This window comes from Rhinoderma darwinii, chromosome 2, assembly GCF_050947455.1.
Source record: "Rhinoderma darwinii isolate aRhiDar2 chromosome 2, aRhiDar2.hap1, whole genome shotgun sequence".
NCBI lineage: Eukaryota > Metazoa > Chordata > Amphibia > Anura > Rhinodermatidae > Rhinoderma > Rhinoderma darwinii.
In genome coordinates this window covers 434,997,528-435,013,846 of record NC_134688.1, presented here as the reverse complement: position 1 = coordinate 435,013,846, position 16,319 = coordinate 434,997,528, and the positions used below count along the sequence as shown (strand labels likewise).

Here is a 16,319-nt window from a genome sequence, read left to right as displayed (position 1 = left end):
ACCCTCCAACTCGCAGCACTATAACGCTATAATCTCAAATTCATTTCAATTGTACATTAAATGACCAACACTCTTCAAAATTGGGTTTATTCATTAATTATCCTTTGTAAGCTTGTTTGAATGATATCATTTTCACCACTGAACTTAATAGGGTCTTCCGTAAGCTCTCTCTAGAGGTGGAAGCAGCAACTAAACATTTAGGGTATGTTCACACGCAAACTCAAAAATGTCTGAAAATACGGAGCTGTTTTCAAGGCAATACAGCTCCTGATTTTCTATAGAGTCTTTGAAAAACGGCTCCAAAAACGGCCCAAGTAGTGATCTGCACTTCTTTCTTGTGGACGTTTTTTTATGCTGTCGTTTTTAAAAACGGCCGCGTGAAAAAGTGGCCTATCGGAACAGATCGCCATTTTTCCCCATTGAAATCAATGGGCAGATGTTTGGAGGCGTTCTGCTTCCGATTTTTATGAAAATAGGCCGTGTAAACATACCCTTACATGGGAATTATGCTACATACGCAGAAGATTTGGAGATCAGTATGGGAAAGGCAGAGCACTTTACCCTTATGTAAATGTTTAAAAACTAAAATACACCCAAAAACAGTAACATGTGTGTTAGTAATAATTTTCTACATATGTTGTAGTATACAATAATAAGCCATAAAATTTAAACCGCCTGACTAATATTGTGTAGGTCTCCTTCGTGCCATCGAAACAGCTCTAACCTGTTGAAGCATGGATCCCACTAGACCTCTGAAGTAGTCTTGAGGTAACTGGCACCAAGAAGTTACCTTCTGATCCTTTAAGTCCTGTAAGTTGGGAGGTGGAGCCTCCATGGATCGGACTTGTTTTTCCAGCATATCCCACAGATACTCGATCTAAATAGATCTAGAAAATGAACACCTTGAACTCTTTGTCATGTTCCTGAAACCATTCCTGAACAATCTTTGCAGTGGGGCAGGACGCATTATCCTGCTGAAAGAAGCCACATATGGGAATACCGTTGCCATAAAGGGGTATACTTGGTCTACAACAATGTATAGGTGGTATGTGTCAGTGTAACATCCACATGAATGCCGGGACTCAAGGTTCCCCATTTCCCAGAGCATCACACTGCCTTCTTTCCATAGTGTATCCTGGTGCCATCTCTTCCCTAGGTGAGCGATGCACACGCACCCGGACGTCCACAAGATGTTAAGATAAAAAAGTTCTGATTCTCAAATGCCCATTGTGCATTCTTTCGGCCATGGACAGGGGTCAACATGGGCAATCTGACCAGTCTGCTGTTACGCAGCCCCAAACACAGCAAACTGTGATGCACTTTATATTCTGACACCTTTCTGTAATAGCCAGCATTGACTTCTTCAGCAATTTGCGCTACAGTAGCTTTTCTGTGGGATTGGGCCAGAAGGGCTAGCCCTTATTTTCTCACGAGCATCAATGAGCCTTGGGCGCCCATGACCCTGTCCCACGCCTTGACAGGCGCCATTGTAATGAGATAATCAATGTTATTCACGTCACCGGGCAGTGGCTTTCATGTTATAGCTCATCGTGTATTTGGCCCATATTGTACATTGGTACAACAAACAGAATTGTTTTTTCTAGTAATATGAAAACCTACTTACAACTTTCCAGTTCCAGAGAACAGTTCTGGGTGTCCAGAGGAAACCTGCTGAAATCCATGAAGCACATCGCAGATACAGTTATCCTATAATATTAGAGAGAACAGCGCTGTTACATATGTATACGAATACGGACTATTTAAGTATGGAGTGTCGTTTTGCATGGCTGAATTTTATTGTTTTAATAGTGTGATCACTCCAGCTACTATGATTTTGGCCAGACTGCGATCAGAAGCTGTCGGAATCTCTTTTAGGAGCTTCTGTTGCAGATTCTGTCATATTTGCTGGGCAAAGCAGCGGTGAATGCAGTGCTGTTTTGTCTGGCAAAATGACAGAAAACCATAACAGAAACCCGACAGAGCCCATTAAAGTTAATGTGACGGATCTGGTGCTTCCGTTTTTTTCGTTATTCTCTAGCTTGATGGAATAAAATAACAGAAATTCTAGCGCAAATGTAAACAGAGCTTCTGAAATCTGTTATCACTTTTGAGACATCAAAACTGCTGACAAAGCGACATAGGGGCGGGTCAGGGCATTGTAACAATACACTTTGTCTCAATCATGCAAGTTCCATTAATGAGAAATGTAAGTTTAATTCCACTGCCAAAGGGGTCGCAATGGCCACTATGTTGGGCACTTGATGTGGAAGTGCTCCAGGTTTCTCCTGCACTGAACTCTGCCAGCCCTGCGCCTCTGCTCTGAGCACTCCCCCTAATGGTCTCCTGATTCACAGCCAGTGCCGTCACTCAAAGCAGTGAGTGGCACTTGTGACCGCTGCCCGTGGGGAAACAAATGTCAGTTTCTTCGCTCTGTCAGCAGTTTTGAAGCCTGCTGACAGGTTCCTTTTAACTGCTTTACAAGCTAACAACAGATAAAGTGGAAACATGACTGAGCAGGGCACTAAAAATTACACCATATCTGTTTTTGTCAGCCGCATGGCTGTAGGGAGTTGATGTCATATCTAGGGTCTGGCAGCTAAGGGCAACCATGGAATACGTGACATTCTCCAAATGTGTTATGCATTTTAGACACTTTTTGCACCTTGGCAGAAAAATCATAAAATGCACCAAATTTATTAAAGACATTTTTCATTTTTGGTGCAAAATGTTGGTGTACATGTTTGCCAGGCGTGCAGTCTGTCTAATATGCATTGCGTGTTAGGGTATGTTCACACGACAGCGTCCGTAACGGCTGAAATTACGGGGATGTATTCAGGAGGAAACATCCCCGTAATTTCAGCCGTAACGGCATGTGCAGGCGCTTGAACAACGCGTCCATTACGGACGTAATTGGCGCTGCTTTTCATTGGAGTCAATGAATAACGGCTCCAATTACGCCCCAAGAAGTGACAGGTCACTTCTTTGACGCGGGCGTCTATTTACGCGCCGTCATTTGAAAGCGGCGCGTAAATATACGCCTCGTATGAACAGACAAACGTCAGCCCATTGCTTTCAATGGGCAGATGTTTGTCAACGCTATCGAGGCACATTTTTCGGACGTAATTCGGGGCAAAAACGCCCGAATTACGTCCGTAATTAGCGTGTGTGAACATACCCTTACACTGCGTGTGCCATCATTTTCACCGTCTTGTAAATGAATAGATCTCTTTGCAAGATGGTAAAATACCACACATTGTACCAAATTGATCATATTATTAGCACATGTGGTATTATAAATTTGGTCTTAGGGTATGTTCACACGAGCGCATTACGTCCGTAATTGACGGACGTATTTCGGCCGCAAGTCCTGGACCGAACACACTGCAGGGAGCCGGGCTCCTAGCATCATACTTATGTACAATGCTAGGAGTCCCTGCCTCTCTGTGGAACTACTGTCCCTTACTGAAAACATGATTTCAGTACGAGACAGTTGTCCTGCAGCGAGGCAGGGACTCCTAGCGTCGTACATAAGTATGATGCTAGGAGCCCGGCTCCCTGCACTGTGTTCGGTCCGGGACTTGCGGCCGAAATACGTCCGTCAATTACGGACGTAATGCGCTCGTGTGAACATACCCTTACTTGCAAGGCATGTAAAAACTTTTATTTTTCTTAGGCCACCTCTTGGCTATAATAAATTAAACCAATATTATGAATCAAAACATAATGCACATCTTCAATAATTTTTGTGCATTTTAGCTACCCCCTTTCCAGACACTTTTCAAAACTATCCAGGTAACTATAAAAAGTGTCAAAAACACATAATAAATTTAGCGCACCACATATAATTGTGGTGTATTTTGCTCAGTAAATCTCCCTCTATTGTGTAGGAGATGTATAACCTCAGTGCAGCCTTTAAAGTGCCTGCTACAGTGCACCCTTTTATATGCCTGGCATTGTGCCCCTTTTTCTTAGCTGGGGAGGTTATGATGCCTTTCGGTGGTTAAATGATGACATCACTGGACCCAGATAATTCTGGAGAGAATACTCTCATCTGGGAGGTCTCCCTCTTATTTTGAGAGTCTCTCTAACATTATGGTAGAATAGACATGTACGATTATATATACAACAGTTTTCTTATGCCTTTCAGACAGGAAAAATAAACCTGTTGTTATGGAACAAATCAGTGTACAAATACAATGTGCGGGCACAGAAAATTTCACGTTTACGTCATTACAGCATGTTTTGAAATCAACACTTTATAAATCCTTACTAAATATTATACTTGTGTTCTGCTGAGGGCAGGAGCTACTTTGCCTGACAGCCCAGGCTACAGGCTCTGCCTATCAGGGACGAAAGTTAGGGAGTGGCAAACAGGACAATTGCCGAGGGCACCTATTTCTCAGGGGGCCCATGAAGACGGGAACACCAGGAGAAAACAAAAATATTTTAATATTTATAGGTGTATGTTTTAATATTTATTGTGTATGGTGGTATTATTTGGGAATTTAATTGTAGTGTTATGTGGGAACTACAGTGTATGTGTAAAGGATCTGCCAGGCACAGCTTCTGTGTATACGCCCATAGGTAATCAGTCTGCACCTGAGTCTATGTCTCTGAGACTGACTCTATCTTCCACCACTCAGGATGGCAGGCTTAGGAGTGGGAGAGCCTATCGCAGCCTGGCCAGACGGAGCTTACATAATCACAAGCCTATAAACCTAGTCTACCCTGGTCCCTGACACTACTATTGACCCCCTTGAGACCCTGGCCCAGCAAATGCAGGGTCTCTCCCTACAGGTCCAGGCCCTGGCTCAGAGGGTCAACCAGCCTGACGCTACCATGGTAGTGCCCCTCACCTCACCTCTTGAACCCCACCTCAAGTTGCCTGACCGGTTCTCAGGGGACCGGAGGACTTTTCTCTCCTTTCGGGAGAGTTGTAGGCTCTACTTTCGCTTAAAGCCTCACTCCTCAGGTTCTGAGAGCCAGCGGGTGGGTATAATTATGTCCCGGCTCCAGGAAGGGCCCCAAGAGTGGGCCTTCTCCTTGGCTCCTGACGCCCCTGAACTTTCCTCCGTTGATCGTTTCTTTTCTGCTCTCGGACTCATTTATGACGAGACTGACAGGACTGCCTTTGCCGAGAGTCAGCTGGTGACCATACGTCAGGGTAAGAGACCTGTTGAGGAGTATTGTTCTGACTTTAGGAAGTGGTGCGTAGCTTCTCGGTGGAATGACCCTGCCTTAAGGTGCCAGCTTAGGTTGGGTCTGTCGAACGCCATGAAAGACCTGCTAGTTAGCTATCCCTCTTCTGACTCCCTTGACCAGGTTATGGCTTTAGCGGTACGACTTGACCGACGTCTCAGGGAACAACAACTTGAACGTTTTTGTGTTTTCCCCTCTGACTCCCCCATGATGCCTCCCGAGGTCCTGTTGCTTCGCTCTTCCACGGAAGACTCGGAGGTACCTATGCAACTCGGGGCCTCCGTGTCCCCCCGACAACGTAGAGAGTTCCGCAGGAAGAATGGTCTCTGCTTCTATTGTGGGGATGACAAGCATCAAGTCAACACCTGTCCTAGGCGTAAGAATAAGCAGTCGGAAAACTTCCGCGCCTAAGTGATCATCGGGGAGGTCACTTGGGCGCACAGGTATTTCCCGTAAATATGAAACGTAATAAAATCTTGCTTCCCTTTCAGGTCTCTTTTGGTGGTAGGTCTGCTACCGGCAGTGCCTTCGTGGATTCAGGGTCTTCTGCTAATATCATGTCTGTGGAATTTGCTATGTCTCTAGCCATGCCTTTGATTGATTTGCCTAAACCTGTCCCGGTAGTGGGTATCGACTCCACTCCTCTTGCTAATGGTTATTTTACACAGCATACCCCTGTTTTTGAACTCCTTGTTGGCTCCATGCATTTGGAGCAGTGCTCTGTACTGTTGATGCAGGGATTATCGTCCGATTTGGTTTTAGGCCTTCCCTGGTTGCAGTTGCATAATCCCACGTTTGACTGGAATACTGGGGAGCTTACCAAATGGGGTAATGAATGCTTGACGTCATGTTTTTCTGTTAATTCTATTTCTCCCCCTGAGGAGGTGAACACGCTACCTGAGTTTGTTCAGGACTTCGCTGATGTTTTCTCTAAGGAGGCCTCCGAAGTGTTACCTCCTCATAGAGAATACGATTGCGCTATCGAATTGGTACCAGGAGCTAAGCTCCATAAGGGTAGGATATTTAATCTTTCTTGTCCCGAACGTGAAGCCATGAGAGAGTATATCCAGGAATGCCTTGCCAAGGGTTACATTCGCCCCTCTACTTCTCCGGTAGGTGTTGGCTTCTTCTTCGTAGGGAAGAAGGATGGTGGTCTTAGGCCATGCATTGACTACCGTAACTTGAATAAGGTCACTGTAAGGAACCAGTATCCCCTTCCTTTGATTCCTGATCTCTTTAATCAAGTTCAGGGGGCCCAATGGTTCTCTAAGTTTGATCTACGGGGGGTGTATAACCTTATCCGCATCAAAGAGGGGGATGAGTGGAAGACTGCGTTTAACACGCCCGAAGGTCATTTCGAATACCTCGTCATGCCCTTTGGGTTGTGTAATGCTCCTGCGGTCTTCCAAAATTTCATAAATGAGATTTTAAGAGATTACCTGGGGGTATTTCTTGTAGTGTACCTTGATGACATACTGGTGTTTTCCAAGGACTGGTCCTCCCACATTGAGCATGTCAGGAAGGTGTTCCAGGTCCTTCGGGAAAACAAACTGTTTGCTAAAACCGAAAAATGTGTGTTTGGGGTACAGGAGATACAATTTTTGGGTCAAATCCTCACTCCACATGAATTCCGCATGGACCCCGCCAAGGTCCAGGCTGTGGCGGAATGGGTCCAACCTGCCTCCATGAAGGCGTTACAGTGTTTCTTGGGGTTCGCTAATTATTACAGGAGATTTATTGCTAACTTCTCGGTCATCGCTAAGCCTCTTACGGACCTCACTCGCAAAGGTGCTGATCTCCTCCACTGGCCTCCTGAGGCTGTCCAGGCTTTTGAGGTCCTTAAGAAGTGTTTTATCTCGGCCCCGGTGCTGGTTCAGCCCAACCAAATGGAGCCATTTATCGTGGAAGTTGACGCATCCGAGGTGGGAGTGGGGGCTGTCTTGTCCCAGGGTACCAGGTCCCTCACCCATCTCCGCCCCTGTGCCTACTTCTCCAGGAAGTTTTCGCCCACTGAGAGTAACTATGATATTGGCAACCGCAAACTCTTAGCCATTAAATGGGCATTTGAAGAGTGGCGCCACTTCCTGGAGGGGGCTAGGCACCAGGTAACGGTCCTTACCGACCACAAGAATCTGGTTTTCCTAGAATCTGCATGGAGGCTAAACCCGAGACAAGCTCGATGGGCGCTATTTTTTACCAGATTCAACTTTTTGGTTACCTATCGGGCTGGGTCTAAAAATATTAAGGCCGATGCACTGTCGCGTAGCTTCATGGCCAGCCCTCCTTCAGAGGAAGATCCTGCTTGTATTTTGCCTCCTGGTATTATCATTTCTTCTATTGATTCTGATTTAGTCTCTGAAATTGCGGCTGATCAAGGTTCAGCTCCCGGGAACCTTCCTGAGGACAAACTGTTTGTTCCCCTGCAATTCCGGCTAAGGGTACTTAGGGAAAATCATGACTCCGCACTATCTGGTCATCCAGGTGTCCTGGGTACCAAACACCTCATTGCCAGAAACTATTGGTGGCCTGGGTTGCCTAAAGACGTTAAGGCCTACGTCGCCGCTTGTGAGGTTTGTGCTAGGTCCAAGACTCCCAGGTCCCGACCAGCAGGCTTACTACGTTCTTTGCCCATTCCCCAGAGACCTTGGACCCATATCTCCGATTTGCCTCCATCTCAAGGCAAGTCGGTGGTGTGGGTTGTAGTAGACCGCTTCAGTAAGATGTGTCACTTTGTGCCCCTCAAGAAACTACCCAATGCCAAGACGTTAGTTACCTTGTTTGTCAAACACATCCTGCGTCTCCATGGGGTCCCTGTCAATATTGTTTCGGACAGAGGGGTACAATTTGTTTCATTGTTTTGAAAAAAGACACAAAACACGGCGCCACATAGTGTAGATTACCAAAGGTAAGAGGAAGCAAAATCCCGAAGTCCAAATAGGTGCTCACCTAGAATCAAAGGACAACGAACGATGGAGAGAAATGCTGCTGCTGCTGCCAGGACTCGGTGCCGGTGATCCAAGGAAGACCGCAAAAGTAATGCTGATATACAGAAAAAAATTGAGTCTCCAAGGCGCTGCTGCACGGGAAAGCAATAAGCAAACGGTGTGTCAAGTAAAGGTGATTTATTGGAAACAAGGCTACGCGTTTCAATGCCGCACCGGCATCTTCATCAGGCCATAAAAGAAATAAAACATCTGCACAGTTTAAATACACACTGACCAATTAAAAAACCCGCCAATATGACTGGGGTCAAAGTTCTCAGATGACGTCATGAATGAAAAGAAATGTAACAGTTCGCACGAGGCAATAGATAGTAAAACAGCAGTCAGGACCATGGACAGCAGTAATGTCAAACATACGCAACTGTATAGAAGGAAAGCATATAGCCGACAGGATAATAATGGTACATAGGGTATAAAAATGCGAAATTGCAGAAGGGATAATCAATGATAAAATGCAAATAATGCTGAAATAAGAATAATATAAGCCACATATAAAAGAAAAAAAGGATTCAGATATACAGTAAAAAGATAACTGTGCCGCAAACTGCTTACTCGGAATAGCTAACATCCAAATGGATGTTTAAAAACTAACATACAAATGGATGTTGGGAAAAGTGTACATAATGATGTAAAATGAAGATGTAGAATGGGTGAAATGAACAGAAGAGATAGCGCAATTGTCGGTAAAAGACGGGCATAGAAAACTGTAATGGGCATGATATACATAGATATACTATAAACTACCATTAAAAATGGTGTTACGATGAGATGTTATACAGTTATGAAATACAATTATGCGATTATGTACAATTACGGAATCCAATGATGTAGATGCATTACAAAACAAAATCAAAATCAAATGATAATAGACATAAAAAAACGGGGTAAAAGGGAACAAGTTGCATGAACACCAATATATAGAAAGATCATAGGGGGGCTGGGTAAAGGCAACATATATAGAGCCAAAATGTGAGGGAGTAATTGAAAAATCGGGTATCACGAAAATGAAGAGCAGGAAGGAAAACCACTAATGATCTTTATTTAATTGCGAAAAAAAGCCGCTACATAGAAATGACCTTAAATTATGAAGCAAACGAATTTAAAGGAATACATAAAAATAGGAAATGCAAAATACTCACAAATGTGAGGAAAAAACGGACCCAAACGAACGGGCAGAGAAATTAATGATGAATGGATGGACAAAATGTACTGTTAATAAATGATAATTAATCTAGGGAAGATTCAGTTAGATCATTTAGACCATATGGTTGTAGAGTCCTGAGTTTAAAGATCCAATAATTTTCGCGCTGCTTGAGTTTATTAAACCTATTTGCAGTGTTTGATGAGATTAGTTCGATGGGTGTGACCGTTATTTCATTAAAATGATTGTTATGAGTGGAGGCAAAGTGACGTGAAACACTATGTTTCATAAAACCAGAGGTGACATTAAACCTATGACTATTTATTCTGGTTCGCAGGCACTGAGTAGTGCGGCCTATATATTGCAAACGACAAGGGCATTCAAGCATATAAATAATATAAGAACTCCCACAATTAAGGAAATTATTAATTTTAAAAGATTCATCAGTCACTGTTGAAGTATATTTAGTGGCTCTATGAGTGATCACAGTACAGCACATACAACGTTGATGGCCACATTTGAAAGAGCCTAATAATTTAGGGAGTAAAGTGGAGCTAATAGTCGATGGATTGCTCAGTCTACTTGGGGCCAAAATATTTTTAAGAGATTTGGAACGTCTGAACGTGACTACGGGTTTGGTGGGCAATTCATTCTTAAGATAGGGATCACTAGTTAAAATGTGCCAATGCCTCTCTAGGATTTCCCTAATTTTCTTATTACCACTATTGAATGTGGTGATAAAATTATTACTAAAATTATGGGCAGTCTTTTTGACAGCCTTTTCCTCAATACAAGATGCTTGGGTTAGTAGGGCAGCTTTTCGTCTTGCTCCTTTGATGAGGTTGGTGGGAAAATTCTTCTGTTTAAACCTTTTTTCTAGAACATTACATTCCTTATTAAAATCAATGTTGGTAGTGCAATTTTTTCTAATCCTCCTAAACTGACCGAACGGGACATTCTTGATCCATGGCGGATAATGAGCACTATTAAAATTGAGGTAGCTATTGACGTCTACCGTTTTAAAATGGGTTTTCGTGTTGAATTTATTGGAGGCAATATCAAAAGAAATATTTAAATCAAGAAAATCAATGGACGTGGCTGAAAAAGTATGTGTGAAAGAAAGCCCATATGTGTTCTGATTAAGGAATTTGATAAAGGATATAGCTTCAGACTCGTTACCCATCCAAATGAAGAGAAGATCGTCAATATAGCGTTTATACCATAAAATATTATTTTTGAAGCGATGATCCTGGTGTATGTAATGATCTTCAAAATTACCCATATAGAGGTTGGCATAGGATGGTGCGAACCTGGAACCCATAGCACACCCCTTTATTTGGTTATAGAATTTTTTATCGAAGCTAAACGAATTATGATGGAGAATAAAATGAACGCATTTGGTAATAAAATCAATCTGAACAGAGGGCATGTTAGTTTTGGTGTTGAGAGCAGATTCAATGACATCAAGGCCTTTGGAGTGAGGGATATTACTGTATAAAGCAGTGACATCTGCAAACTTCGCAAACTTACTCTTACCAGACACTTTTCGCTTTCAAAAATGGTGCCCTCATCTGTAACTTCTGTCCCGACGTCTGAATCCACCACACATGATACTGCTCCGTCAGTTATCACCACCAATCTCAAACCTAAATCCTGTTTTTATCCCCTGCACCATCAGGGCTCCCTTTTAGAAACGTTTTCCACTCTTGTAGGGAATGAGTTCAGAACTCTTGGCAAACCTGCACACAAATCTGATAATCTCACATATCAGGAAAGAAACTCCCTTAAAGCATTGGCAAAAAATGAGGATATCGCGATTCGTTCAGCTGACAAAGGAGGAGGCATTGTAGTTATGAACAGAGACCAATATTTGGGTGAGACCTACAGAATTTTGGGAGATACCAATTTCTATGTTCCATTAACAGCGAACCCCTTACACGACCATTCATTAAAATATGCTAATCTGATCGAAACAGCCTTCCAGGAAGGCATCATTACAAAAAAAGAAAAGGGCTTTCTCCATATGCCATTTCCTAGCCTACCATTTATGTACCATCTTCCCAAGATACATAAATCCATCACCAATCCCCCTGGGCGCCCGATCATTTCTGGGATAGGGTCCCTGACTAGCAACCTTTCCCATTTTGTTGATCTACATTTACAACCCTTAGTGGCAGGCCTTTCTTCATATCTTAAGGATTCAACGCAAGTTATTAGAGAGCTTCTTGCCATGAATGTAACTAATCTTATGCATCCCATTAATTTTCTGACTGCAGATGTCACTGCTTTATACAGTAATATCCCTCACTCCAAAGGCCTTGATGTCATTGAATCTGCTCTCAACACCAAAACTAACATGCCCTCTGTTCAGATTGATTTTATTACCAAATGCGTTCATTTTATTCTCCATCATAATTCGTTTAGCTTCGATAAAAAATTCTATAACCAAATAAAGGGGTGTGCTATGGGTTCCAGGTTCGCACCATCCTATGCCAACCTCTATATGGGTAATTTTGAAGATCATTACATACACCAGGATCATCGCTTCAAAAATAATATTTTATGGTATAAACGCTATATTGACGATCTTCTCTTCATTTGGATGGGTAACGAGTCTGAAGCTATATCCTTTATCAAATTCCTTAATCAGAACACATATGGGCTTTCTTTCACACATACTTTTTCAGCCACGTCCATTGATTTTCTTGATTTAAATATTTCTTTTGATATTGCCTCCAATAAATTCAACACGAAAACCCATTTTAAAACGGTAGACGTCAATAGCTACCTCAATTTTAATAGTGCTCATTATCCGCCATGGATCAAGAATGTCCCGTTCGGTCAGTTTAGGAGGATTAGAAAAAATTGCACTACCAACATTGATTTTAATAAGGAATGTAATGTTCTAGAAAAAAGGTTTAAACAGAAGAATTTTCCCACCAACCTCATCAAAGGAGCAAGACGAAAAGCTGCCCTACTAACCCAAGCATCTTGTATTGAGGAAAAGGCTGTCAAAAAGACTGCCCATAATTTTAGTAATAATTTTATCACCACATTCAATAGTGGTAATAAGAAAATTAGGGAAATCCTAGAGAGGCATTGGCACATTTTAACTAGTGATCCCTATCTTAAGAATGAATTGCCCACCAAACCCGTAGTCACGTTCAGACGTTCCAAATCTCTTAAAAATATTTTGGCCCCAAGTAGACTGAGCAATCCATCGACTATTAGCTCCACTTTACTCCCTAAATTATTAGGCTCTTTCAAATGTGGCCATCAACGTTGTATGTGCTGTACTGTGATCACTCATAGAGCCACTAAATATACTTCAACAGTGACTGATGAATCTTTTAAAATTAATAATTTCCTTAATTGTGGGAGTTCTTATATTATTTATATGCTTGAATGCCCTTGTCGTTTGCAATATATAGGCCGCACTACTCAGTGCCTGCGAACCAGAATAAATAGTCATAGGTTTAATGTCACCTCTGGTTTTATGAAACATAGTGTTTCACGTCACTTTGCCTCCACTCATAACAATCATTTTAATGAAATAACGGTCACACCCATCGAACTAATCTCATCAAACACTGCAAATAGGTTTAATAAACTCAAGCAGCGCGAAAATTATTGGATCTTTAAACTCAGGACTCTACAACCATATGGTCTAAATGATCTAACTGAATCTTCCCTAGATTAATTATCATTTATTAACAGTACATTTTGTCCATCCATTCATCATTAATTTCTCTGCCCGTTCGTTTGGGTCCGTTTTTTCCTCACATTTGTGAGTATTTTGCATTTCCTATTTTTATGTATTCCTTTAAATTCGTTTGCTTCATAATTTAAGGTCATTTCTATGTAGCGGCTTTTTTTCGCAATTAAATAAAGATCATTAGTGGTTTTCCTTCCTGCTCTTCATTTTCGTGATACCCGATTTTTCAATTACTCCCTCACATTTTGGCTCTATATATGTTGCCTTTACCCAGCCCCCCTATGATCTTTCTATATATTGGTGTTCATGCAACTTGTTCCCTTTTACCCCGTTTTTTTATGTCTATTATCATTTGATTTTGATTTTGTTTTGTAATGCATCTACATCATTGGATTCCGTAATTGTACATAATCGCATAATTGTATTTCATAACTGTATAACATCTCATCGTAACACCATTTTTAATGGTAGTTTATAGTATATCTATGTATATCATGCCCATTACAGTTTTCTATGCCCGTCTTTTACCGACAATTGCGCTATCTCTTCTGTTCATTTCACCCATTCTACATCTTCATTTTACATCATTATGTACACTTTTCCCAACATCCATTTGTATGTTAGTTTTTAAACATCCATTTGGATGTTAGCTATTCCGAGTAAGCAGTTTGCGGCACAGTTATCTTTTTACTGTATATCTGAATCCTTTTTTTCTTTTATATGTGGCTTATATTATTCTTATTTCAGCATTATTTGCATTTTATCATTGATTATCCCTTCTGCAATTTCGCATTTTTATACCCTATGTACCATTATTATCCTGTCGGCTATATGCTTTCCTTCTATACAGTTGCGTATGTTTGACATTACTGCTGTCCATGGTCCTGACTGCTGTTTTACTATCTATTGCCTCGTGCGAACTGTTACATTTCTTTTCATTCATGACGTCATCTGAGAACTTTGACCCCAGTCATATTGGCGGGTTTTTTAATTGGTCAGTGTGTATTTAAACTGTGCAGATGTTTTATTTCTTTTATGGCCTGATGAAGATGCCGGTGCGGCATTGAAACGCGTAGCCTTGTTTCCAATAAATCACCTTTACTTGACACACCGTTTGCTTATTGCTTTCCCGTGCAGCAGCGCCTTGGAGACTCAATTTTTTTCTGTATATCAGCATTTCATTGTTTTGGAGAGCCTTCTGTAAAAAGTTGGAGATTGATCTGTCCTCCTCCTCTGCCTTCCATCCTGAAACTAATGGCCAAACGGAGAGGACTAATCAATCTCTAGAACAATATTTAAGGTGTTTTATCTCTGACTGTCAATATGATTGGGTCTCATTCATTCCCCTCGCCGAATTTTCCCTTAATAACCGGGTCAGTAACTCGTCAGGGGTCTCCCCCTTTTTCTGTAATTTTGGGTTTAATCCACGGTTCTCCTCCGTTTCACCTGGTAGTTCCAACAATCCCGAGGTAGAGGTCGTTCATCGGGAACTGTGCACAGTCTGGGCCCAGGTTCAGAAGAACCTAGAGGCGTCCCAGAGCGTACAAAAAACTCAGGCTGATAGAAGACGTTCTGCTAACCCCTTGTTTATGGTCGGGGATCTGGTGTGGTTATCGTCTAGGAACTTGCGCCTTAAGGTCCCGTCCAAGAAGTTTGCTCCCCGGTTTATTGGGCCGTATAAGGTAATTGAAGTCCTCAATCCTGTCTCCTTCCAACTGGAGTTGCCCCCATCTTTTCGAATACACGACGTGTTTCATGCCTCCCTCCTTAAACGCTGCTCCCCATCCTTGGCTCCCTCGAGGAAACCTCCTGTTCCCGTTCTCACCCCTGAGGGGGTGGAATTCGAGGTGGCCAAGATTGTGGACAGCAAGATGGTCCAAGGCTCCCTCCAGTACCTGGTCCATTGGAGAGGATACGGGCCTGAGGAGAGGACTTGGGTACCCGCCCGGGATGTTCACGCTGGGGTATTGGTCAGGAAGTTCCACCTTCGTTTCCCCAATAAACCAGGTCCACTTAGAAAGGGTCCGGTGGCCCCTCATAAAAGGGGGGGTACTGTAAAGGATCTGCCAGGCACAACTTCTGTGTATACGCCCATAGGTAATCTGTCTGCACCTGAGTCTATGTCTCTGAGACTGACTCCATCTTCCACCACTCAGGATGGCAGGCTTAGGAGTGGGAGAGCCTATCGCAGCCTGGCCAGACGGAGCTAGCTCCCGCCCTCTGTCTATTTATACCTGCCTTTCCTGTTCCTCCTTTGCTTGTGATTCTTCTCGTGTGGTTTCCTGGCCCAGCTACAGCTTCTACTATTTGATCCTGCTCCATACTGACCCTGGCTTACTGACTACTCTCCTGCTCTGCGTTTTGGTACCTCGTTCACTCCTGGTTTGACTCGGCTGGTTCACCACTCTTGTTGCTCACGGTGTTGCCGTGGGCAACTGCCCCATTTCCCTTAGCTTTGTGTACCCTTGTCTGTTTGTCTCGTGCACTTACTGAGCGTAGGGACCGCCGCCCAGTTGTACCCCGTCGCCTAGGGCGGGTCGTTGCAAGTAGGCAGGGACAGAGTGGTGGGTAGATTAGGGCTCACTTGTCCGTTTCCCTACCCCCATCATTACAGTATGGCAGTATTATGTGAGCTCTTTAAGGGAGTATTATTCAGTTGCTACATATTAATTATGCACTATATGATGGCATTATGTGGGCTTTTAAAGGGTCAGGGGAGGGCAACTTTACTCGTTGTCCAGGGACGCGTTTCTATAAAACCAACCACGATGTCTATCCCACACATACTCAGTTGTAATACATATGTATGATGCTCTGTGTGTACATGTTCGTCCTTACTGGTGATGTGGTCTGTGTGTAAAATAGAAACGTTTATGATGCGATTTATTGTACATATGAACTTGTTCTGGATAACTGGAGATTGGACACTCTGGATGCTCTCTGGTGGACCCAATAAACACCAGTCCGACATTGACCTAAGCGGTACTTTTTACCTCTGTGCCTATGTGCAGATTTATCAAAATGGTGCATGCAACATAATATATTTGGTTCAGCTGATGGTAAACGAAGCATACTTACACCAGCTCAGGGCTATCGTACATGTACACTAATATATTGTGCAAAGACATGGCATAAGTCAATATTACATTTGGCACAACCACACAATTTCTCATAGTGCCATAATGTATATTAGAAAAATTGTGATAGCAGTGGGCATCACATTTATATAGTGCCCAGGCTAGTTCTGTACACAGCATGTCCA

General features: G+C 42.8%; 1 protein-coding gene across 1 annotated transcript in view; it reads right to left on the bottom strand.

The window, feature by feature from the left end:
• Window positions 1-16,319, bottom strand: part of GABRR3 (gamma-aminobutyric acid type A receptor subunit rho3) — a 48,958-nt gene that overhangs the window by 16,437 nt on the left and 16,202 nt on the right. The window contains exon 5 of the mRNA XM_075854445.1: window positions 1,625-1,707. Coding sequence (XP_075710560.1) covers window positions 1,625-1,707 — 83 coding nt within the window. The remainder of the gene's footprint in view (window positions 1-1,624; window positions 1,708-16,319) is intronic.